The sequence below is a fragment of the Podarcis cretensis genome, assembly GCF_951804945.1.
Source record: "Podarcis cretensis genome assembly, chromosome: 17".
NCBI lineage: Eukaryota > Metazoa > Chordata > Lepidosauria > Squamata > Lacertidae > Podarcis > Podarcis cretensis.
Genome location: NC_137187.1, coordinates 40,620,537 through 40,643,336, shown reverse-complemented (window position 1 = coordinate 40,643,336; position 22,800 = coordinate 40,620,537). Strand labels below are relative to the sequence as shown.

The window sequence follows — 22,800 nt, the reverse complement described above, 5'->3', positions numbered from 1 at the left end:
GCTGATGCAGGAGAGCCCTAGAGATTCCAACAGAGTGGTTCAATGTCAGCATTTAAGCAGAGTTTAAATAAAGTCTATTGTAGATCAACAGTTTTGGACCAGGACAATGCTAATGCCCAGCCTACTTCTAGCTTGCAGCCCTGCCATGTTCAGACTCACACAAAGCTGAAAGGGCTGTTGGTGATGAGGAAGAGTTTCTTGCCACACTTGGCCAGGCGGTGCAGCACGGCGTATGTCTCATCCCCACGCAGGATGTACTTCTCTGCAGAGGGAAGATGGGCATTAAAAACTTCTCCATGCAGACAGAACCAAGAGACAAACTGAAACGAGGTTCACTGGGTGGGAAGGAGCAGTGCTGGAAGGATTGTTGTTTTCGTTTTCTGACTTAGGCTGGGCTTTGTGTATATGCCTACCCTGTGGAAGTGAACAAAAAGTACACAATGTGGCACAATGCAAACCCCCCCCCCCTTTTAAAGCAAGTTTCTAGCCCTTGTTGCTGTGCAGATGCACATGAAAGCACCTGGCCAATCCCTCTCTGATTTCTGAGACGAAGCGTGGGGCTTCAGTCTCCCGGCTTCTCCTGTGACTGCAGAATTTAGCTTTCTTGGTGTGGAATGTGCTTGGTCCAGGCACAGAGAATGCACAGACGAAGAGACTTCAGCCAGGCCTGATCTTTGGTTTTGCCTTCCCTTGAGCAGTCCACTGCTTGGTTCACTTGCTTAAGCCTCTGTGCCATTCTGCTAAATTACTTCATGCAGAAAAACAGCCCATTGTGGAACATTTCACTTCCGACACACTAGGCTAGCTAACCAGCGTGTTTTGTTCTACAGCTTAGCTAGTGGGTGGATGCTCTCCCCTTGGGAAAGGCAGCAGGTCTGGAAAGGCCATTTGCATCCCTTGCAGCCCTCTGCTTGTGTGGTTGCCCTGCCTTCAGCCCCTTGGCAGATGGATACTCACCCAGATCCTGCATAATCCACTTGTACATAAAGCCTTTAATATGGACATCCCGGATGGCATCCTATTGAAAAACTTTTTTTAATAATAGTTTTTAAAAAACACATCAGAAATACACAAACAAATTTAACAATGTGCACACTGGTCTAGCTCCCCCTGACCTGCGTTTCCAGTGCTTCACCAACACCCTGGAAGTTGCTTTCGAGAGATGGTACTTTGGAAAGGAAGGCTATACCGCTCCCTTGCTCTGCACCCCTTCCAAGCTGGCTTTGGGCTAAAGGGGGGGGGGGGCTAAGAGCCGGAATCACCCCACTTGCCCCTCTATCCCAAGCTAGGTTACCTAGTTGGGTGGGGAGGCACTGCAAACTTTTGCAAACTGACCCCAGCCTCCCACAAATCACTTGCCTCTGTTGCTCCACTGCTTTACAACATATTCCGATGGCCAAACCAGTTTAGAGATCCATGTCTGGATCACTTGCTTTAAAAAGAAAAGAAAAAAGTAACAGTAGCCACCAGTTTTTGTGGGGGGTAACAAGAATCCAACTGGGACTCCAGAACTGTAGGAAGAGGGTTTCCTTTCCTTTTTGGCCCTGCTTTCCCTGACAGGGATGTGGGTAGAGGGAGTTCAGAGACACTGATACTTGCTTGTTTTCCTCCATAGGGCAAATAGCGGCTTCAGTGTGTCGGGGGTGTGTGTGTGCATTTACAAGGGAAAAACCTCTCCGTTTGAACCACAGCCCAAATCTGATTTGAGAAAACTCACGGGTGTTTTTGTCGGAAATCAAGCCCATATCAGGAGAAACTGGCAACTCTCCCAGGCACCCGGCATGATTCCCTGTTGATCTCCCTGGCTGCATTCCCCAGCAAGATCCGGGTGAGGTCTCGATAGGCGATCCTTGTCAGCGTGAGAAGAACACACACCCTCTTTCCTGCCCCCCCCCCCGGGCAGGGGAAAGAGATAGACAGAAACGTATTTACATGCCTTTATTTCTGTCTTTGCAGCATTACAAAAAACATGACTGCTCTCTTCAAACTCCAGCAGTCTAGTGACAAACACTTTCTGGACAGGAACAAACGGAAGAGCTCATATTACACTCTGAGCTAATTCCGGTGCTTCACACTGTGAACTGACTGTCCCTCTGTTTCCCATGGGCAGTCCCAACATTCCCATCATGTTTACTTTTCAAGCTAGCACTTTGCAGCTGCATTGCATCCATATCGTAACAGTTTTTACCTGTTTAAATAAATGCAGCAGACCTTGCTACAGTTACAACTAGCTTGGTCCTTGCCTGTTTCTGTCTTTCTTCCTCTTTTAAACACAGAGAAATTCCCAGCTACTTTCCAAAAAAGTGGTGCGCACACAGTGGTTTAAAATGGTTTCTAAGCACTCCATGTGTATACACTTTCGGCACTGACAACATCCCATTGGCAGCTTGCACTCTAAAATGCATTCTGCAGACAGGTGTTTTTTTACATTTGTGGTGACATTTTGCTGCACACCCCTACCTGACAGCACTCCTCAGTGGTCTTTTTTTTTAAAAAAAAACTGTTTTTTAATGCAAATCTGGCATAACAGAAAAGTTGTATCCAAAAAAATTTTGGCTGCCTCCATAGGAAAATGAATACATGTGTGCATACCCACAATGGGCCTCACGTTTCTGGAACTTAGGGAAGGTGGGGAAGTACTGAGAGGAGGGGACAATAAGACACAGTGTGAAAACATACCATCAACTACTAGCCACTAGTGTGGACAGGAAATAATGTGACAGTGCTTTCCATTGCTCATGTGGATAGGCGTGCAGACAAGAAGAAATGACCAATCCATACTTGTAATGGTAGGTTTATTGTAGCTTTGAGAGACAGAATAACAACAGGAAACCCCCTCAGAAACCCAGAAGACAAATGTCTGGGATTACAGGTGCTTCTAATCTCAGCTCATTACATACAGTGAAGATACCAGGTAGCCTGACATTTGGCTGGTTGATAGGGGATCAAATACTTCTTTCACTCATTATAATGCACATCAATCTCTGACTTTTGTCTTCTGGGTTTCTGGAGGTTTTCCTGTTGTTATTCTGTCTCTCTCAGCTACAATAAACCTACCATTACAATTATGGACTGGTAATTTATTCATCAGAGGGCAAACGGGCAAATTTAGCAGGGGATCAAATACTTTCCCCCCTCACTGTAGAATACAAGCATGAGAACCCCCTAAGCCTGTCCCTATTTTCAGGTGGAATTCAATCAAATAGAGGCAAATTCACATTCCGGGAGGCTAATAGAATTGTGCAATTATCATTGATTGGGAGGTCTTGTGTAGCAAACCTGCTTCCCCCTTAAGACTTCTTGTGATAAGAAAAGTGATGGACAAATGCACTGGGAAGTGTGGGGCAACACAACGTCATCTAATCTCCCCACAAACAAATCAGAAAGTTGGCTTGCTAATGAGCATTTGCCATCTAATCTTCCTGCAAACAAATCGGAAGGAATGCTCAATAAAGAGGTCTCTTGGAATAGTCAAAGGGCCTACGTGCATCGAGGCAGCAATGGAGCAATGCTATTTATGACAATGCCTGTTCTGACCTCTTGCCCTAGATCAAGGAGACAGGCAGGCTCCAGAGAAGCTGTGAGTCTGAGAGGCAGAGCCAGATGTCTCAAGTTTCCAAAGATACAACTAAGAAGGAGACTTGCCTTTTCAAAACACAGGCAGAGGAGGAGAAAGAGGCCCCTGCCGTGTGCCTTGGGGCAGCTGGGCTCCTTGATAAGCCTCCCTGGCAGCTAAGCAGGCAGCCCCTCCCAATTCTCTCCTTGGTTCAGGACAGCCTGTTCTGCTGTGGCGAGATACGTCACTCCCTCCCACAACAAAGTAGTAAAAAAGAAAGAACTGAACAGAGCCCTTGAGAGCACTCAAATCCTCCTCCTCCTCAGTTTGCCTGCAGGGTGAACCACAGAGAACACAGAGCCCTCCCTCCCCCCACCAAAAAAGGGACACATCGCAAGCCACAATCCTCCCGCCAATTCTCAACACAGAAGCCTACATCTCAACACTCAGCAACAAGAGCAGAATATGCAGGAAAGTGGAGGGAAACACACCGTTACGTCTTTGTAGAGATGGATGGGATCGTAATCAATGTCGTTGGTGATGAAGAAGTCATTGACTACGGCCAGGAGGGTCATTTCAGGGAGAGAGAAGATGTCCATAAACTGCTTTATGGCTGGACCCTGGGAAGACCAAGGGAGGGAAGGACAAACAAAAGATTGTTCCTGGCTTGAACAGCAACTCTCAATCAGAACTGCCTGCACTCATCACCCATTTCTTGCTAGTGCAAGGACTGTAAGTGTCCAACTTTGCAGAATTCCTGGTTCATCCAGTCCAGCTACACATCAGAGCCCTACATTCACCAACCACCTTCAAAATCCACAATTAAGTGAGAGTGAGCATATTTACTTCCGCTTCCATTATTTGATTTATCAGATACAGTCATACCTCAGGATAAATGTGCTTCAGGATGTATTTTCGGGTTGCGCTCCGTGGCAACCCGGAGGTAACAGAGCACATTACTTCCAGGTTTCACCGCCCGCACAGACGGTCAAAATGACGTCATGCGCATGCGCGCAAGCAGCGAAACACAGCACGCCCAGATGCATCTTACGTTCTATTCAGGATGCGAATGGGGTTCCGGAACGGATCCCGTTCTCATCCCGAGGTACCACTGTACATAGATCCAGACTGAAGAAAAACGGGGAAGGCAAGAGACATCAAGATTAGATAAAGGCAGCTAGGAGGTACAGAGCACCCTCCATGAGCAGGGGAAAGGGGCTGCCGTAAGACTATTTCACCGGGAAGTTCTTGCCTACCCACACTGCATTCTGAGTGTCAAACAACACACTATGTTAAATGCATAGTTTCATGTTCTTTCATTTGTTTAAAAAACATAAAATAGCACCTATGGAATGTTCTGATCAGGATCAGGACCAGGACGGTGGTACCTTAGGATGTGAAAGTGGTGCATTGAGAGTGGGGGGAGGAGGAGGTCATTGGTTTGGTTTGTTCTTGTTTTTATTATGCATTTTGTGTTTTTATCTTGTATTTTTATGCTGCGGATTGTCCTTAGATCTTTGAATGAAGGGTGGCATACAAATTTTATAAATAAAATAAAGTAACGATTTCATCTCATGTTGAGCCAAAAACACACACACAGAGCTCAGGTTATCTGCACAGTAAGAGCAGAGCTCAGGTCTTCCTTCGGCAACAGTCATCCTCAGACCGAGCCTTAAACAGGAGCTGCAGCTGTATCTCAGTTGCTGGCTCTGCGCCCATGAAGTGAAAAACTGGACACAAAAGTTGAGCTCTTTTTTGCGGGGGTGGGGTGGGGGGCAAAGTTGTTAAGTTGTTCATTGTTTTTAATGAAATTCACCAAAAATGACACTTCTGACATGGGCTGCCACACACCCGGATTTTCCTGGACATTCATCGATTTCCCCCCGGACGCTGTTTACGAGGGCTGAATACCAGACGTATGCCAACCCTATTTAAAGGGGCCAAGTCTGCTTTATCTGCCATTGACTCTTGGGGAGCGGGATGGCGCTTGAGTCCTCTGAGTCAGGGCAACATTACACCTTCGGCTAGAGAGGCTCACACCTCTTCGACAAATTACTTCTGGTTAGTTATGTACATATAGGACTGGCTCCAAGGGTAATGCCAGTACTGGCATGTGGGTGCTCTGCCAACATGACGAAAACTTCACTATGGATGCCCCTTTTCAAAGAAGACCACTTCATCCTTACTCCAGCATCTCAGTTTGCCATGCATCCTGCAGTATTCCCTGCAAAAACTCTGGAGACAATGCAATGCCCTACCAAATACTTGGTAGAGAAACCAGGTGAATATGGAGGTCCAGCCTAGAGAGTAGATGCAACTGCAGGCCAACTAAGCTCCCTTTATAACTTGGTGGACCCTGGAAAGCAGAGATACATAGGAGGGCAAATAAAAGGAGCTACACTCTGCTGGCACCTGGTCCCCTCTTGCCACATCTCAGTCAGAAACAGAAACGAGAGACACTGGCCGATGGCCTTCAAACCAGCTCCAGGGCTAGCAAGGGAACCAACCTTTCCATAGAAGCCACTAGCCTGGTGGAGGGGGATATGAAGGGTACCGTCATACAACGCCAGCACCTCGTCATCTGGAACCGGTTTCAAGCCCCTGCGGAATGCCAAAAAGGGGAAAGGTTTAGGAGCTTGGAAGTGTCGCCAGGAGCGCATCATTTCGCAGCTGAATCAAAGTACTGCATGTGAGTGATGTGGCTACGAAGTTATGAATTCCAGTTTGACTGGTGCAGACATGATGCGGTCTCCTTACAAACTAGTTTGCAAATTTTGAGCCAGAGCAAGGGATGGGTGCTTCTTCCCCTCTTCCTTGCTTTGTTTGACTTAACCATGGTTTAATATTCCATGTGAACCACAGCTAGCCATGGCTAACACAAATTTAACCAGAGTTTTCAAGGGAGATTAAAAGGACCGCATGCCTTTGGGACTGCTTCCCAACTTGCAAATTCTATTTCCTGGGAGTCAGGGTTATATCTTAGGCATGACCACACAGAAGAATATTAAAAATTAGGTCTAGGAACAGCCTCAATTCCAATATCTCAGCTATGAAATTCTGCTCCATCTCAGCCATTGGGGGCCAACGTGAGCAACACTTACCGGTAAACGGTGCCCAGCTGAATGTAATGAAAGGCATCTATCTTCATGAGCAAGCCCTGTATGGATGACAGAAGAGAAATGTGGAGTCAGCACACAGGAAACCTATATTGCAAATTAGTTCATGAAATGATACTTTATTTATTGAATTTGTATAACACCATCTGAAGATCACAGGGCGGTTCACCACATAAAAATACAAAATATGAACACAAAATACATTATAAAAACAAGAGCAATAACAAACCAATAACACTCTTCCCACAAACACATTTAAAAGGACACACAGGGTGGTCCAACGCATGGCCAAAGGGCTCCATGTGGCCCCCAAAGCCTTTTACGGTGGCCCTTTGCAACATTTGATGCACTGCCTTCCCAAAGCTGGATTAGCAAGGCACTGGGCTTTGGGAAGTAGGTGTGAGGGCACTGACAGGGTCCTAGATTCCTCTTGCCTCCTTCCCAAAGCCTAGTTAGTGCTTTTCCAACTTTGGGAAGGAGGGCTCTAGACCCTGCCAGAGCCAAGTGCTTTCATCCCAAAGCAGGGCCGGGTGTGTGAGTCAAATCTTGGTGATCCCACCCCCCATGAGACAAGGCAACGTGCAGCCCACTTGGTATGAGAAGTTGGACCGCCCTGATCAGCCAAAGCCAAAGGACTAGTTAAAGAGAAACATTTTTGCCTGGCACCTAAAGATATGTAATGAAGGTACCAGGTGAGCCTCTCTGTGGAGAGCCATCATAGAAAAGGACACTCTGGTCCTCACATGGAGGACACACACAAAGAAGGGCCTCAGATGATGATTGCAGGGTCTGAGGAGGTTCATATGGGGGGAGGCGGTCCTTGAGGTATTGTGGTCCTGAGCCATTTAAGTCTTTATAGGTCTAAACCAGCACTTTGAATTGGGCCCAGAAACTACCTGGCAGCCTGTGGAGTTGGGCCAGGATTGGTGTAATCTGCTCAAAGCGTCTTGCCTGTCTGGTGAGCAACCTGGCCACTGAATTCTGCACCAGTTGAAGCTTCCAAACTGTCTTCAGAGGTAGCCCTATGCATAACGCATTGCCTGCCCACATTTGTGCTACATGGATGACCACAACGGAAAAAAGAACAAACTCTTCCCTTGGCTTACAATTAACCCCCTGCTGAAAGTGACCCTTATTTGCACAGGTGACAAGTAATAATACTTAGCATGCATTTAAGAAGACTTTTAAAATGTTCCAAGTTGATTACACTACTGCATTAGGCCATTGCAGTTTGGCTAAGAACACCTGGTGACTTCAGTCTAAAGTGAGATTTGACACATGCACACACAGCTCTGCTCTTCCAGCCTCTGCTGTCCTGCCAAAGCCACAACAGCAGGACAAGCCACCTGTCTCTGTCTCACCTTGGCAATGTCGTAGTGTAAGCCCCGGATGGCAAAGTTCGGCCAATATTCATACTTCAGGATGCCCTTTGGATACTGATGGGACAGAACAAAACATACAATTTGCAAGGTTGTCAATCAGTTTAAAAAGTCTAGAGCATTTCAAGTGTCATTTGGAAGCGGATTTCAAAGATAATACTTTTTCTCGATGAAGTCAATGCAGGGAATTGCTTAGAACAATGCTATCCATATTTATCAGCTACAATTGGGATCCTAGAGGCAAGCACAGACAGCAGGGATGGGGAACCTCTGTGGCCCTCCAGATGTTGATGGACTACAGCTCCCATCAGCCCCAATCCATTAGCCGTGCTGCCTTCTGGGGATGATGGGAGTTGAGAGTACTACAACATTGGGAGGCCCATACAGGTTCCCAAGCATGAAGGGCAAATGCACATTCTACCCATGAAGAGGCAAAGGAGGCATGAAAGGAGAAGCCCTCTTGGTCTGTCTGCCCTGATCACGTATAAGACAAGAGGTAAAAGTTAACTTTCTAGCACTTGAATGAGGAGTGCTAAACCCTCCCCTTTCCCCACTGCTTCAAGTGTCTTTTCTAGCCTGGGCCACTTTGGATAACTGAGCTGCCAGAAAAGTGCCTGCAGTGACAGAGCATGGTGAGGTAAAGACAGCAGAGGGTTCAGCTTCGTCCACCTGAACGCTCCTTTTGATGCAAAAACCAAACACATACAGTTTACACAGAACAGGACAAGCATACAAACACAACTGCCTCCTTCTTTTATGTCTCTTGGCCTAAGGCAGGGCTGGGGAACCTTTCTAGCTCCACTGGTCAGATCCTGGCCTTGGTTGCCAACCACCTGGTGTCACCATGATAGCAAGTGCCTTTGACTTCAAAGTACTGTACAAGAGTCCTGCAGTGTGCTTTAAAATGCCTGCAGCTCCAGTTTTACTGCCCACCAGCTGATGGGAGGTAGAGCCACAGCCTGTTTTCTGCAGACATCCAGTGTATGAGGAAGTTCCGCACAGGGAGCACTTCAGCAGCCAATTCAGCGCTGCTCAGCTGACGGGCGGTATATCCGAAGCCTGATTTCCCTTGCCAATGCACAATTGTGAACATGGTTTAAGTGTACATATGATGTCAGGTGTGGGGGCAGGTGGGCAAGTTTTGGGGGAAACGGGCTCATGGATCAAGCAGGTACCCTTGGTGGGCTAACTTTGGCCTGTGGACCACAGGCTCCCCACCCCCACCCAAAGGTTTTCAAACCTTCAGTTGCCACCATTTGTCCAAGCCAAGCACCCTCCAATTTTGCCAATTACTTTTCTTGTGTTCTAGTCAACAGGACATGCAAGCTCTACCGGTACCTTATACTGCTCCACAAGGATGTCCCGAGCTGTGTTGTAGATGCAAGAGTGGAGGGCAGGTGAGTATAACGCCAGTGTGTAGTCATAGTCAAATCCATAAACCCCGATAGTACTCAGGGAAATCTCATTGTTGGAGTAGATTGTTGAAGGGTTCAGAAGATTGCAGACCCCTGGGGGAAGCAAATCTGGAGGAAGATGGAAGCACAAGCAATTACCGCACACTTCCAAATGGATGCCTCTTACGGACAAAAGTAGGGGTACCCAACACATCAGAAACATTGGCTTCCTGAGATTGTGTGCTATGCTGCAATGACACGCACACACCACCATTTCTATACATTTCTCTCCATTCGACAACCTATACTGCACTCCCAGTGCCATAATAAGGCAAGAAAATCCCATTTTTTGAAACATAGAGATTCACCAAAAATAGCCAAATATATGGTTTTATTTAGTTCCAAAAGGTAATAAAATTGTGATCCAGGGATGGAGGGGAAGGGACCTGACTCATTGCATGGATGGGAGGGAGAATACAAGGAGCATTTTCTGAGGGAGTTTTTAGATAGGGCTTGATTTGAGATGGGAGAAAGGGATTAGGATAGAATTTGTCTGAGGGAGAACTGGTTCTGATTTGAGTTGAGTTGAACAACCACACTGAGGAGACAATCTACAGCAAGAGGAAGGAGTCTCACAGATTAGATAGAAGACTGGGCTGAGTGTCTAGAGAAGGTATTTAGACTGGAAGGCTAAGTCTGTGCCAGGGGAGGTAGAACCTGTGGGAATACAGACTACCTGGGTTTCATTCTAGCCAGAAGGGGAGAATTCTTCTAGGAAAAGATGATTCCCAAGCCAGAAACAAGGGGTGAGGTGACCCCCTGGGTCTGTTATACAAAATAAAATACCTCAGGAGGCAGATTGTTAAGAGAGTGGGTAACTGACAAAACGTGTCCCTCACTCATGAACCAAAGTTAGTGGGATAAGTCCTCTACAGCTGCGTTTGCACATAATGCTAAGCCATGGTTTATTCAACAAATCATCTTGCAGACGAACAAATAAGCCGTGGCTTTCTCCAAAGCTTGGTTTGGTTTCCAGATGCTCTTGCCTATGTGTCATCATGAGTGGCTGCAGGAAACAAGCAAATCATAGTTAAGCAAGCCTGTTGGGTTTGGAAATAATGTCAAACCACAGTTAAAACAGGTCATGGTTCTTAAGCCAACAACAAACCATGGCTTCATTTTGTGGTTTGTAACCAGAAAAGAAGCCATGGTTACCCAGCTGGGCTGAGATCAGGCATTCAAACAAACACCGCTTGAGCTAAGTAAAACATGATTTAGCATTATGTGCTAACCAGGCTATAGACAGGTTGAAAGGAGTGCATGGCCATTTTCTTACTGGTTTCTCTGAAAGGCAGAAGGCTAAGAAATAGGAATTTAGTTGTTAAGGGAAGGGTCAGATCCCTGAAAAAACAGGTCCTGTTCCAGCTAATCAGGACCTTCTTTTCCATCACAGAATAGGGAGAGTCCAGAACCTAGTTCTCAATGGTGTGATAAATCTGTATCTGAGCTGCACAACTTCAGATGACTGCTAGGAGTCATATAACTAAATGCTTCTCCTTAAAAAAGAAAACCTTGAATACAGAAGTAGCAAGGCAGGGAGAAGGGTTCAAGCTTAGCCTTCTCCCCAGTATGCCAGCTTTCTATGGAGTGTTTTTCTTTGCAGGATCAACCCATCATGTGAACCACTACCTGTGTCATGGTATGCCATTTATGTAAGAACTAAGGCCCAAATTATCACAAAATTGGACCATCTCCATTACAGCCTCACTCTACCCCTGCCCCCCCTCCAGTGTACCATACTTAGTTAGTTCAGGGTGTTGAACTCACAAAGCTACAGTTCCCAGCACCTTTTAAAAAAGTTCCCAGGTTAAGGTGGTATAAGAATGCTTTAAATCAAGGGTTCCCCAACTTCTGTCCATGGACCATCAGTGGTTCATGAGCTTCATGCAGGTGGTCTGTGGTGTGTCTGTTGATTTGTGGCTGAAGACAGGAGGGAGATGGTACATCCATCACATTAAATATTGATAATGGGTTTTTTTAAATTGAATTTGCATTACTTCTTTTATTTTTTTGGATTTTATTTTATTGCAATACTTCAAGTGACTGTCTATCTGACCTCCTTGGAGAGTCTCCCCACCTCTAAGTCTGTTCTTGCACACCAGCAATCTGTTACTACTGAACATTTCAGGAGGCATCTTGCATAGCCAGGAGTCCTTGTTACCCTCAGGGCTTTATGTCTGCCACGTGTCAGCCTCTGAATGTGCTTTCCATACAGGGCTAAGTCCTCAAATCCATGAAGATACAACAAAGAAACATGCCTCTAACTATGTATAATGTGCATGCCTTTCCTTACTATTGAGTGACCACAGGTAGATTCCACATATACAGGATTAAGGTATAAAGCAGACATGATGGCTCCTACATAATAATGATAATAATAATAATAATAATTTATTATTTATACCCCGCCCATCTGGCTGGGCCTCCCCAGCCACTCTGGGCGGCTTCCAAAAGAATATTAAAATACTATGATACATCAAACATTAAAAGCATCCCTGAACAGGGCTGCCTTCAGATGTCTTCTAAAAGTCTGGTAGTTGTTGTTCTCTTTGACATCTGGTGGGAGGGCATTCCACAAGGAGGGCGCCACTACCGAGAAGGCCCTCTGCCTGGTTCCCTGTAACTTGGCTTCTCGCAGTGAGGGAACCGCCAGAAGGCCCTTGGTGCTGGACCTCAGTGTCCGGGTAGAACGATGGGGGTGGAGACGCTCCTTCAGGTATACTGGACCGAGGCCGTTTAGGGCTTTAAAGGTCAGCACCAACACTTTGAATTGTGCTCGGAAACGTACTGGGAGCCAATGTAGGTCTTTCAAGACCGGTGTTATATGGTCTCGGTGGCCGCTCCCTGTCACCAGTCTGGCTGCCGCGTTCTGGATTAGTTGTAGTTTCCGGGTCACCTTCAAAGGTAGCCCCACGTAGAGTGCATTGCAGTAATCCAAGCGGGAGATAACCAGAGCATGCACCACTCTGGCGAGGCAGTCCACAGGCAGATAGGGTCTCAGCCTGCGTACCAGATGGAGCTGGTACACAGCTGCCCTGGACACGGATTTAACCTGTGCCTCCATGGACAGCTGTGAGTCCAAAATGACTCCCAGGCTGCGCACCTGGTCCTTCAGGGGCACAGTTACCCCATTCAGGACCAGGGAGTCCTCCACACCTGCCCGCCTCCTGTCCCCCAGAAACAGTACTTCTGTCTTGTCAGGATTCAATCTCAATCTGTTAGCCGTCATCCATCCTCCAACCGCCTCCAGACACTCACACAGGACCTTCACCGCCTTCACTGGTTCTGATTTGAAAGAGAGGTAGAGCTGGGTATCATCCGCATACTGATGAACACCCAGCCCAAACCCCCTGATGATCTCTCCCAGCGGCTGCATGTAAATGTTGAAAAGCATGGGGGAGAGGACAGAACCCTGAGGCACCCCACAAGTGAGAGCCCAGGGGTCTGAACACTCATCCCCCACCACCACTTTCTGAACACGGCCCAGGAGGAAGGAGCGGAACCACTGTAGGACAGTGCCCCCAGCTCCCAGCCCCTCAAGACGGTCCAGAAGGATGTTATGGTCGATGGTATCAAACGCCGCTGAGAGATCCAGCAGAACTAGGAAACAGCTCTCACCTTTGTCCCTAGCCCGCCGGAGATCATCAACCAGTGCGACCAAGGCAGTTTCAGTCCCATGATGAGGCCTGAATCCCGACTGGAAGGGATCCAAATGGTCCGCTTCTTCCAGGCGTGCCTGGAGTTGTTCAGCAACCACTCGCTCAATCACCTTGCCCAAGAATGGAAGATTTGAGACTGGGCGATAGCTGGCCATCGTGGCCGCATCTAAAGATGGTTTTTTAAGAAGTGGTTTGATAACCGCCTCTTTCAGCGGGTCTGGGAAGGCTCCCTCACGGAGGGAAGCATTCACCACCCCACGAAGCCCATCGCCCAGTCCTTCCCGGCTAGCTTTTATAAGCCAGGATAGGCAAGGATCAAGGAGACAGGTGGTTGGTTTCACTCGTCCAAGCAGCCTGTCCACATCCTCGGAGGTAACAGATTGGAATTGATCCCATGCAATTTGACTAGACAGGACTCTAGCACTCTCCCGCCCCGGCCCTGCTCCCACGGTGGCGTCTACCTCTTCCCGAATCTGAGCGACTTTATCTGCAAAAAACTTTGCAAAATCATTGCAGGAGATCATGTGGCCCGTACTGGGCCCTGATGTAGCAGGTGGTTCCGCTAAATTGCGGACCACCTGAAAAAGTCTCCTGCTGCTGTTTTCTGCAGATGCAATAGAGGCGGTGAAGAAAGTCTTCTTCGCCGTCGCTACCGCCACTTGGTAGGCTCGACATTGAGCTCTAACCTGTGTCCGGTCAGCTTCAGAATGAGTTATTCGCCACCGGCGCTCTAGCCGTCTCAACGATTGTTTCATTGCCCTCAGATCCGTGGAAAACCACGGGGCTCTCCGGGCTCCATGCAATCGGAGAGGGCGCTTCGGAGCCAAACAGTCAATAGCCCTGGTTAACTCCACATTCCAGCGGGCCACCAGGGAATCAGCTGAAAGGCCATCAACATGGGATAAAGCATCCCCTACCACTCTCTGGAAACCATTTGGATCCATTAAGTGGCGGGGGCGGACCATCCGAATCGGTCCCACCTCCCTGCAGAGGGGAAGGGTCGCGGAGAAGTCCAGTTGCACCAGGAAGTGATCTGACCATGGCACTTCTTTTGTTTCACTTTTAGTTAGTGTCAGGTCACCAACATCCGTAGAGGTAAACACCAGGTCCAAGGCATGTCCGCGGCTATGGGTTGGGCCAAACTTATTCAGGGACAGCCCCATGGAGGCCATGCTTTCCATGAAGTCCCGAGCGGCCCCTTGTAAGGTCGTGTCGGCATGGATATTAAAATCCCCTAGGACAACCAAACTAGGTGTCTCCAGGAGAACATCCGCCACGACCTGAAGCAGCTCGGGCAGGGAATCCTTGGTGCAGCGGGGAGGTCGGTACACCAAAAGGAATCCTGTACTGCCCCTATTGCCCAACTTCCAGAACATGCACTCAGAGAACTGGGTCTTCCCAATAGGACGCCTGGTGCAAACTAATGACTTCCTAAAAATCACTGCAACCCCCCCCTCCCCGCCCACAAGGCCTGGGTTGCTGTGCGTAAGAGAAACCTGGTGGACAAGCAGCAGCAAGAACAGGCCCGTCCGCTTCATTCAACCAAGTCTCTGTTACACATGCCAGGTCAAATCCCCCATCCATGATCAGGTCATGGATGGCAGTGGTCTTATGAATCATTGACCTGGCATTGCACAGCAGCACCTTCAGGTCATGTGGGTATCCCTTGCTGATTCTAGTATCCATCTGGTCAGGACCAGACCTGGAGGCAGGGATAGTCCTCAGACAACGACTAAACCTGCCTCCTCTGTAATGACATGGTCTGGTCTTAGCGTAACTCCTCCTCCTACCCGAAATCACTGAGATCGGTTGTCCCAACGCATAGACCTCAGCCTCACCCCACCCCAAGCCTTAATTTATTCTTTTTCTTAGAAATTAAGAACTAGTCATTTGGATTCCTCCTTATTTAAATGAGCAATATGAAGGCCATTCAGTGCCATTCTATAATAAGAAGAGGCTGCTAGGTCCATCACCCAGTGGCCCATCTAGCTCAACATCCTGTTTTCACAGTAGTCCACCAGATGCCCACAGGAAGCCCACAAGTAGAACCCGAAGCCAACAGCACTCTCCTCCCCCACTTCTGATGGCCAGCAGCTGGTATTCAGAGGCTTCCTGCCTCCTACTTGGGAGGCAAAACATCCCTTCTTCAACCACAAATCTGCAGTCACTCTTTTAACCAACTAAATGAAGCTTATCTCCATTAACCACCATTTGGGACTGCCTGCTAGACAGCAAAGATTAAATCTCCCCACAGTAGCCTTTGCCACCCCTCTGCTCCTCCAAATTAGTTCTCCTCTAAACGCTATTATGGCTTCACATTCATGTCTGGCTTGGAAGCTGGATGGGCACCACTGGAAACAGAATGGATCTTGGCCATTCTCAACTAGAGTGTCTGCTTTGCACGCAGGTCCCAGGCTTGATCCCCAATAGCATGTCCTGGCAGGGCTGGGGAGAGCCCTGTGTGAGATCCTGGATAGCCCCTGCCTGTCCACATGGGCGATCCTGAGCCAGAGGGACCAAGGGTCAGATTCAGTAGAAGGCAGCTCCTTGTGTTCCTCAGTCCTTCAGGGAGGAGCTTGAACAAGTGGTAGAACTGGTTCACAGCCAAAATATAAAGCAGCCAGTTGCCCACACAGCTCTCAGTCTTTTAAGAGTACAGACTGCTATACCTGGGCAGCGCATACACTTCGCTGCTCGAAATACATAGCACTTGTGCAACAGCAGACATCCTGCATTAGTAAACCCTGTCAAGGGCAAGCAGGCACACTAGTGAAGAATTTGCCTTATGCCAAGTGATGAGTCAGCTCATCTCAGAGCACGGAATACACGTTGCCTTCTGTCATCCCCCCCCCCCCTAAACTGGTTGAGCTGGAAATAAAAATTACTGTATTCAGCAAATGCTGAAATGCGTAAGATTCTTTGTGGTCAACAGGCAAAGCACAGAGGGAACTGCTGGGTCAGACAGCCTGGTGTGGTCAAATAAACTTTGTGGGTAGCGATGCCACAGTTCAAGAAACTGGCAGTGCCCAGGAAGGAAGGAAGAAACTGTTAAGCTTTGTAATGCATATTTTTGTGAGGTGCAGAGGAATGACAGTGGGAGGGGAAGAAGAGAGGAGAGAGAGACATGGCAATTTGTGTAGCATTTAGGAGAAAGTCAGGAATTAAGAGCAGGAGTTTGATCACTTTGTGCATCCAAATAAGTACGGTATGTCCATCCTTATTACAAAACTGGATTAAATACTGTTAACATTACACTAAATATACAAAAGCACACTATTTTGCTCTGGTTTACTTTGAAGCTAACATCATCTCTACAGGGTTTGTTAGAATCTTCAATTCCGCAGATGAACATGTATAAAAACGGGTGAGAATAGGAAGTCGTCTTAAGCTAAGTTGAGGCACCTATGCTCTCTACAACAGCTCTCCAAGGCTTCAGGCACGGGTCTTTCCCTGTCCCTGTCTAAAGATGCTGGGGACTGGGGAATAGTAATGGTGGTAATGTCATGCTGGCATTGTCATACCATGAAATTACATTACCTTCTAATTGTTTATCACATGTTTTAACATAAATTGCACAATTAAGTCCACTCGCCAGTCCATGCCTCCTCCCGATCTCTGTAATATTGATAAAAATCCTGACCACAGAAAAAGGGAGAAAGGGGAAGAAAATAGAAGAGGCAACAGCAGCTTTGCTACTGAGCTATAGCCCATCCCTGGCTGCAACTAGAACAGATTGATTAAATCATGTTAAGGAGTAACTAATCTATGTTTAGTGGTTTATAAGGGGGGGGCACTCTAAAATTGCACTGTTCTCCCCTGCCCCAGCAAGCTTGCTAGATGCATACTTTTGGCTGGTCCCTCAAGGACTGGGAGAACGCTCCCAATACCTGGAATTCAGAAGGAGAACCTAAAATGTATGCATCATATTTTTGAGAAATCAGGATCTCCTTCTTTGGACTGGGGGTGATTAGTACTACAGTGGTACCTCGGGTTACATACGCTTCAGGTTACAGACTCCGCTAATCCAGAAATAGTGCTTCAGGTTAAGAACTTTGCTTCAGGATGAGAACAGAAATCGTGCTCCGGCAGCACGGCGGCAGCAGAAGGCCCCATAAGCTAAAGTGGTGCTTCAGGTTAAGAACAGTTTCAGGTTAAGAACGGACCTCCGGAACGAATTAAGTACATAACCCGAGGTACCACTGTACCATGTTCAGATGAATCATCCGTTCCAGTCAGTCTTATAAGTGCCTCCACCACCTGTATTAATCAGGCAGATTTAAAGAAAGAATACTTTTTTAAAATATGCAAATATTTACAAAACACAAGGGTAGCAGGCATCATTTAGAAGAGGCTTCTCTCCCACACAGGAAGGAATGGCTCTTCCAGACTCATGGATGCATAATCTAAAAACAAAGAAAGGATGGCACTTTCTTCCAAAGGTTTGTTTTACCTATTTTTTGCATGCAAATTTAAATAAATTAAAACCACTGTAATAAAACAACTCCAATTCTTTAAATTTCACTGTGTTTGGTGTTCTTGCTGCAGAAGAGTCCCGTGGCACCGTAAAGACTTAACAGATCCACGCCACAGGAAATGTGAGCCTTTCCCTGTGGTTTCAGCCGCCGCGTGGGTCTTGCGCTCTTCCTCCCAGCCTCCAAAGCCCTGCGCGAGAAGCCAGACACAAAGCAGCCCCTTCTCCCGCTTCCCTGCCCGGACATGTCTCCAAAACAAAGGGGAGGGGATCCCGCGACGACCCAGCCTGAATGGCAGCAGGAAGCAGGGAGGCTCCGGAGCAAATTCACCCCAACGAAAGCAGCGAGGGAGATGCGCGAGTCCTCGCCTAAAAAGGAGTGACTAAACATGTGTCCGGAACCGGGTTCCCTCGGGTCGGCAAAAAGGTCCCACAGGAAGGGAATTGCTCCGAAGTACATGGACAGGGAGGAGAGAAGGGAGAGAAGCCCAAGGGGGCGGCGGCAGCAGCATCCCCGAGGGAAGAAGGGAGCCGGGCCGGAGCCGGGCGCCTCCCCTCCCGTCGCACGCAGCCCCTCGGCTCACCCTGCACCAGCCGCTTCAGCTCTCCGTAGCGCGCCCACAGGAAGGTCGGCCGCTCCGGCCCGGGAGGCGGCGCGCTGCCGGCCCAAGCCTCTTGGTGGGCGCCGGGGGCTGCCGCGGCGCCGCCTCGCCGAGCCGGGGGCTGCCGGCTCCCGTACGGAGGCCTGGGCTGGGCGCTGGGCGCCTCCGTCGCGAAGCGGCCGCCGCGGGAAAGCCAAGCGCCCGCCCGGCGCCGCAGCAGCCAGCCAGCCATGGCGCGAGCAGCGGGGGGACGCGGAGGCGAGGCGCCCCGAGGGCGGGCGGGCAGAGAGAGGCGGCTCCGCCCCGGCAGGGGAGGGTCTGGCCGGGCGCCCGCTGGCAGCTCCCCCGCCGGCTGGGCAGACGCCGCGCGCCCCTCGGAAGACAAAGAGCGCCTAGAAATGGAAGATCCCCCCCCCGCCGCCCCAGGACGAGGCAGAAGGGGCCGCTGGGGGGAGATCTCATGGGATCCCGCCCCCCGCTTCTCCCTCCGGCAGCAGCAGGGGCGGGCGGGATTCTGCCGCCTGAGGGCAGCCCATCTCATGGCGGGGCTGGTTCTGAAGACCTTCCTTAGGATTGCAGCCTTACAGCAAAAGCACACTTTCTACTCATGTAAAAACGTGGGCTGTATTTAGAAGGCGATGGGGTTGGCTGCAGCCCCCGGGCCTTAGTTTGCCGACCCATGCACTTTTACTTTTAAAGCAACCTTTAAAAAGTTCTTAGCAACCCTTAACAAACTACAGCACCCAGAATTATTTGAGGGAAAGGATGTGCTTTGCATGTGTTTTTATGGTATATTGTATGCAATAGCCCCCTCTCTGCCCGCCCTCCGGGGCGCCTCGGCTCCGCGTCCTTCGCTCGCGGCGTCCACACGCCTCTGCATGAAGGAAGTCCCACCTAGAACCGGGCTAAAGGCATGCCCCCGGCTCTGTCTCTGACATCCATACACTACACATAGACATCAACCAGGAAAAGCCTACAGGTATGGACTTTCCCCACATTCTGGAAATTAATTAGCTCTTTCTGCAGAAGCTCCTGCATAAAACAGCCGTATTAAATATACATACAGGAGCCAGGAAAGAAAAAGCTGAGGAAGTATCAGCCTTGCACATAAACAATCCTTGGCTGGAGTGGAGCAGCACAAGTTTTATTTTTGACTGTTCTTTTGTGCACAAATCTGGAATATTGTAAACACTTTTCTTTCAAAGGTTGATGGAGTTTGGCTGTACAATGGTATCTCAGGTTAAGTACTTAATTCATTCCGGAGGTCCGTACTGAGGCATCTAATCATAAGCTTGCATTTTTATTAAAGCTTATATGTTTAATCAGGGCTTGTATTTTAAGAATGAGCTTAAAAATGTTCTGTTTCATGCCAGGCAGAAGACCAGCTGCCTAGAAGAACCTTGGCAATGTTTTTCTCCTAGACAAGGGGCCCCCCTGATTTATAGCAGAAAACAATTCTCAAAGTCGTAAAAAGGGAATTACAGGCTGACAGCCAAGGTTACACTGACCCTACAAATTAAGAGTGGATAAATAGTAAAATGAGCCATATCTTCTTCCTAAGGTTAAAAAAGGTCAAGAGCAGTGAAAAAGCAACTGGTCTGGCTGGCAGAAACAGAACATTTCTGGGAAGTCTTTTCTAAAGCTGTTTCTTTCTTAAACTAAGATCCTTTTAAGATTTCTTTTCCTTTTAAAAGGTTGTTTATGTATTAAATATATTAGTTTAAATATAATTATGCAAAGGATTTAAGAAATGCTAGATTCTTATTTCATATAGTTGTAAGAGTTGTAACTATCCTGAAATTAAGTCAGCCACCAGCCCCCCTTGCCAGACAGAAGACGCCAATCGAGCACTCCTGATATATGGTTGTCAGGCCTTTTGTTTGGAAACCTTCAGATGAAGGAGATCTCTCAATGTTGATGTGAACTCAAAATCCTTGACATATGCTTAAGATAAAAATTCAAGATTAATCATCTGTTTTGGAAGGCAATAGGGCAAGGAGGGCAAGAGGTGAGCTGGTAATTAAGATTCCTTGTTGAGACACATGTAAGATATATTACTACTTATTTGTCATTTATAGATAAAAGAATATATAGCTTTTTGATTTCCATAAAAGGCAAGAGGAAATGGGTGTATCTTTTGTGATTGGTTCTAGCAAACAGCCAATAGGAATTTCAACCAGGCTGATTGGACAGAGGCAGCCACAGGAGGAGCAAGGGGGCTGGTTTAAGGAAATATAAGTGCTGGCCAGAATGGCAAGAGGCCAGGCCAGAGCTTGGTAACCATATACCACTGTGCCTCATATTTATTTGTCTGACAAATAAATTACTATTTTAATTTCTCTATTGCTGCGTTGAATATTTCATTCCAGCTAAGCGTTAACCACAAGCAGGGTGCTACAGTACTTAAGTTGAAACTGTTCTTAACCTAAAGCACCACTTTAGCTAATGGGGCCTCCCGCTGCTGCTGCGCCACCGGAGCCCGATTTCTGTTCTTATCCTGAAGCAAAGTTCTTAACCTGAAGCACTATTTCTGGGTTAGCGGAGTGTGTAACCTAAAGCCTATGTAACCTGAAGCGTATGTAACCCGAGGTACCACTGTAGTGGAAAAGTTAACTGAAAATGTAGACATTTGCGGGAGTCAACCTGAAAGGTATAAGCTTGAGGCAACAGTGTGATGCAGCAGCAAGAAAAACAAATGGCTAGAAGTGACATTAGCTAGCTTTCAGCACCAGGGGAAAGTATTTGTTTTCTACCTGACCTTTTGAATGACAGCATTGGCTACAGTAGCAGAGTTGACTGACTGAGGGCAAGTATATGCTGAACTTTATATTATGATCAGCTGTCTTGGGATTGTCCTATTGGTGTGTATGTATATTTATGTATATGTATATTTTGGGATAGATTTGTGGCAAATTGGGTACTGATGAGGGAGCACTACTACGGTGAATCTCTCCATGCTGGAAACTTAACAGAAGTATTATCTGTTGCACACACTAGGTGTCTCACTCCAGTGTACAAAGGAAGAATGCTTCTTCTGCACAGTAACATTTCTAATGACTCAGCTTCTCTTCCTCCCTTTTTGTAGAACACTCCCACAGCCTTAGCCCAGAGGATGAAGGGCTGAGACCCATTTGACACAAAGCACAGCAACAAACCCAGCTTTGCTCCAAGTACCTGAGCAAGAGGCGGGGTTTAGCCAAGCCTTCAAGCTTTTATCTGTTACTAAGATCACTATACACCTACTTTCCATTTTTGCCAGAAGGGGGCATCAACCATCTACAGATCTTTTATTATTATTATTATTATTAAAGATTTTCTTGTTTTACAGAAGTATGTGTAATGTCTCTTGTATTTTTTCCATGTAACATTTTTACAAATCCGTTTCATTTGTTGAGACATTAGGGGGAGAAAAAAAAGGGGTGGGGGGGAAGATGGGTGGGGTTGGGTGGAGATGTTTCTATTATGCTTAATGTATGTAGGGTTTGGTGTCAGCGTTGCTTGTGCTGTTCACTTGTGTTCCGTTGGTGGTGAGAGAGGTTGGGGTTGGCCTAAGGTGTGGTTGTTTGTTTGTGATAGGCTGTGGTGATCTTTATTTTCGTGTGTGAGTGGGGTGGGTGGGTGTTTTGGATCAGGTTAGCCATATTGATTTGTATGCTGTTGGTGGATTGTCATTGTCTTGTTGGGCTGTGTATGTGATAAAGGGGAGCCATACCGGCATCTTCTTCTGTTTGTCCCCGTGTCAGTTTCAGTTTATTGGTTAATTTTCCTAGTAGGGCTGTTTCCCATACTATTTGGTACCATTGGTCCATGCTTACTCCTGACAGGTCTCTCCAGTGTCTGGTTATGGTGTTTCTGGCTGCTGAAAGTAGGTGGGTTATGAGTTCTTTGTGGTGTAAATGGGCATTGTTGTCTTGGAAGATGTTTAGTAGGGCCAATTCTGGGGTGATGTCTAATACTTGCTTAGTTATTTTACATATTTCTCATGTGGCTGTTGTCCAGAATAGTTGGATTTGGGGGCACTCCCACCACATGTGGAGGTACATGCCTGTGGAGGTGACCCTCTCCAGCATTTTGGTGAGGTTCCTGGGCGTATTAGCGCTAGTTTTCTTGGTGTTAGGTACCACCTGTAGGTGAGTTTCAGAGTGAGTTCTTTTCTTTTCGTTTATATCTGACCTCTTGACACTGCTTCCTCGTCTTCAAGCTGTGGTCCATTTGCTTTTTGTTTAAATGCACAGAGGCCCACACACCACACACCCTGTGCCTGGCACAATCTGCTTGAAGCACAAAGTAGTTTTTGAAAGCTGTGCAAGCAAGCCAGATGGGCTACAGTTGTTTTGGCTGAAGTCATGGACACAGTTTTCCCTGCACAGAGAAAGCCATCTCCACCCAGCCATGATGCCTTCACAATAAGATTCTTAAAAATATCCTGAGTGAGAAGGACCATAGAAAAAGAAGTTGCATTACTTTGTAGCATGGTGGCAACAAAAGCTTGGATAAAGGAATTAAGGACAGGGTCTGCCCCAATAGGTCTAGCAATGTTTGTCATCCTTTAGATGTGAATTT

At 47.5% G+C, this 22,800-nt stretch overlaps 1 protein-coding gene and 2 long non-coding RNA genes across 4 annotated transcripts in view; all 3 read right to left on the bottom strand.

The window, feature by feature from the left end:
• Window positions 1-18,479, bottom strand: part of LOC307205977 (5'-nucleotidase domain-containing protein 2-like) — a 28,813-nt gene extending 10,334 nt beyond the window's left edge. For both annotated transcript variants that reach the window (XR_013834205.1, XM_079958728.1), the window contains exons 1-8: window positions 18,220-18,479; window positions 9,390-9,574; window positions 8,034-8,108; window positions 6,658-6,713; window positions 6,064-6,157; window positions 4,048-4,176; window positions 958-1,018; window positions 160-262 (exon numbers count right to left, since the gene is read on the bottom strand). Coding sequence is in view for 1 of the 2 variants with exons in the window: in XM_079958728.1 (XP_079814854.1) it covers window positions 160-262; window positions 958-1,018; window positions 4,048-4,176; window positions 6,064-6,157; window positions 6,658-6,713; window positions 8,034-8,108; window positions 9,390-9,574; window positions 18,220-18,469 (953 nt within the window). In the remaining variant the exon portion in view is untranslated. The remainder of the gene's footprint in view (window positions 1-159; window positions 263-957; window positions 1,019-4,047; window positions 4,177-6,063; window positions 6,158-6,657; window positions 6,714-8,033; window positions 8,109-9,389; window positions 9,575-18,219) is intronic.
• On the bottom strand, window positions 2,558-4,041 carry LOC307206055. The gene is made up of 2 exons (XR_013834242.1): window positions 3,659-4,041; window positions 2,558-3,628 (listed from the first exon to the last, which is right to left on the bottom strand). It is a non-coding gene; the product is annotated as an uncharacterized lncRNA (long non-coding RNA).
• On the bottom strand, window positions 15,038-17,648 carry LOC307206057. The gene is made up of 2 exons (XR_013834247.1): window positions 17,530-17,648; window positions 15,038-16,856 (listed from the first exon to the last, which is right to left on the bottom strand). It is a non-coding gene; the product is annotated as an uncharacterized lncRNA (long non-coding RNA).
• Window positions 18,480-22,800: the final 4,321 nt, after the last annotated feature.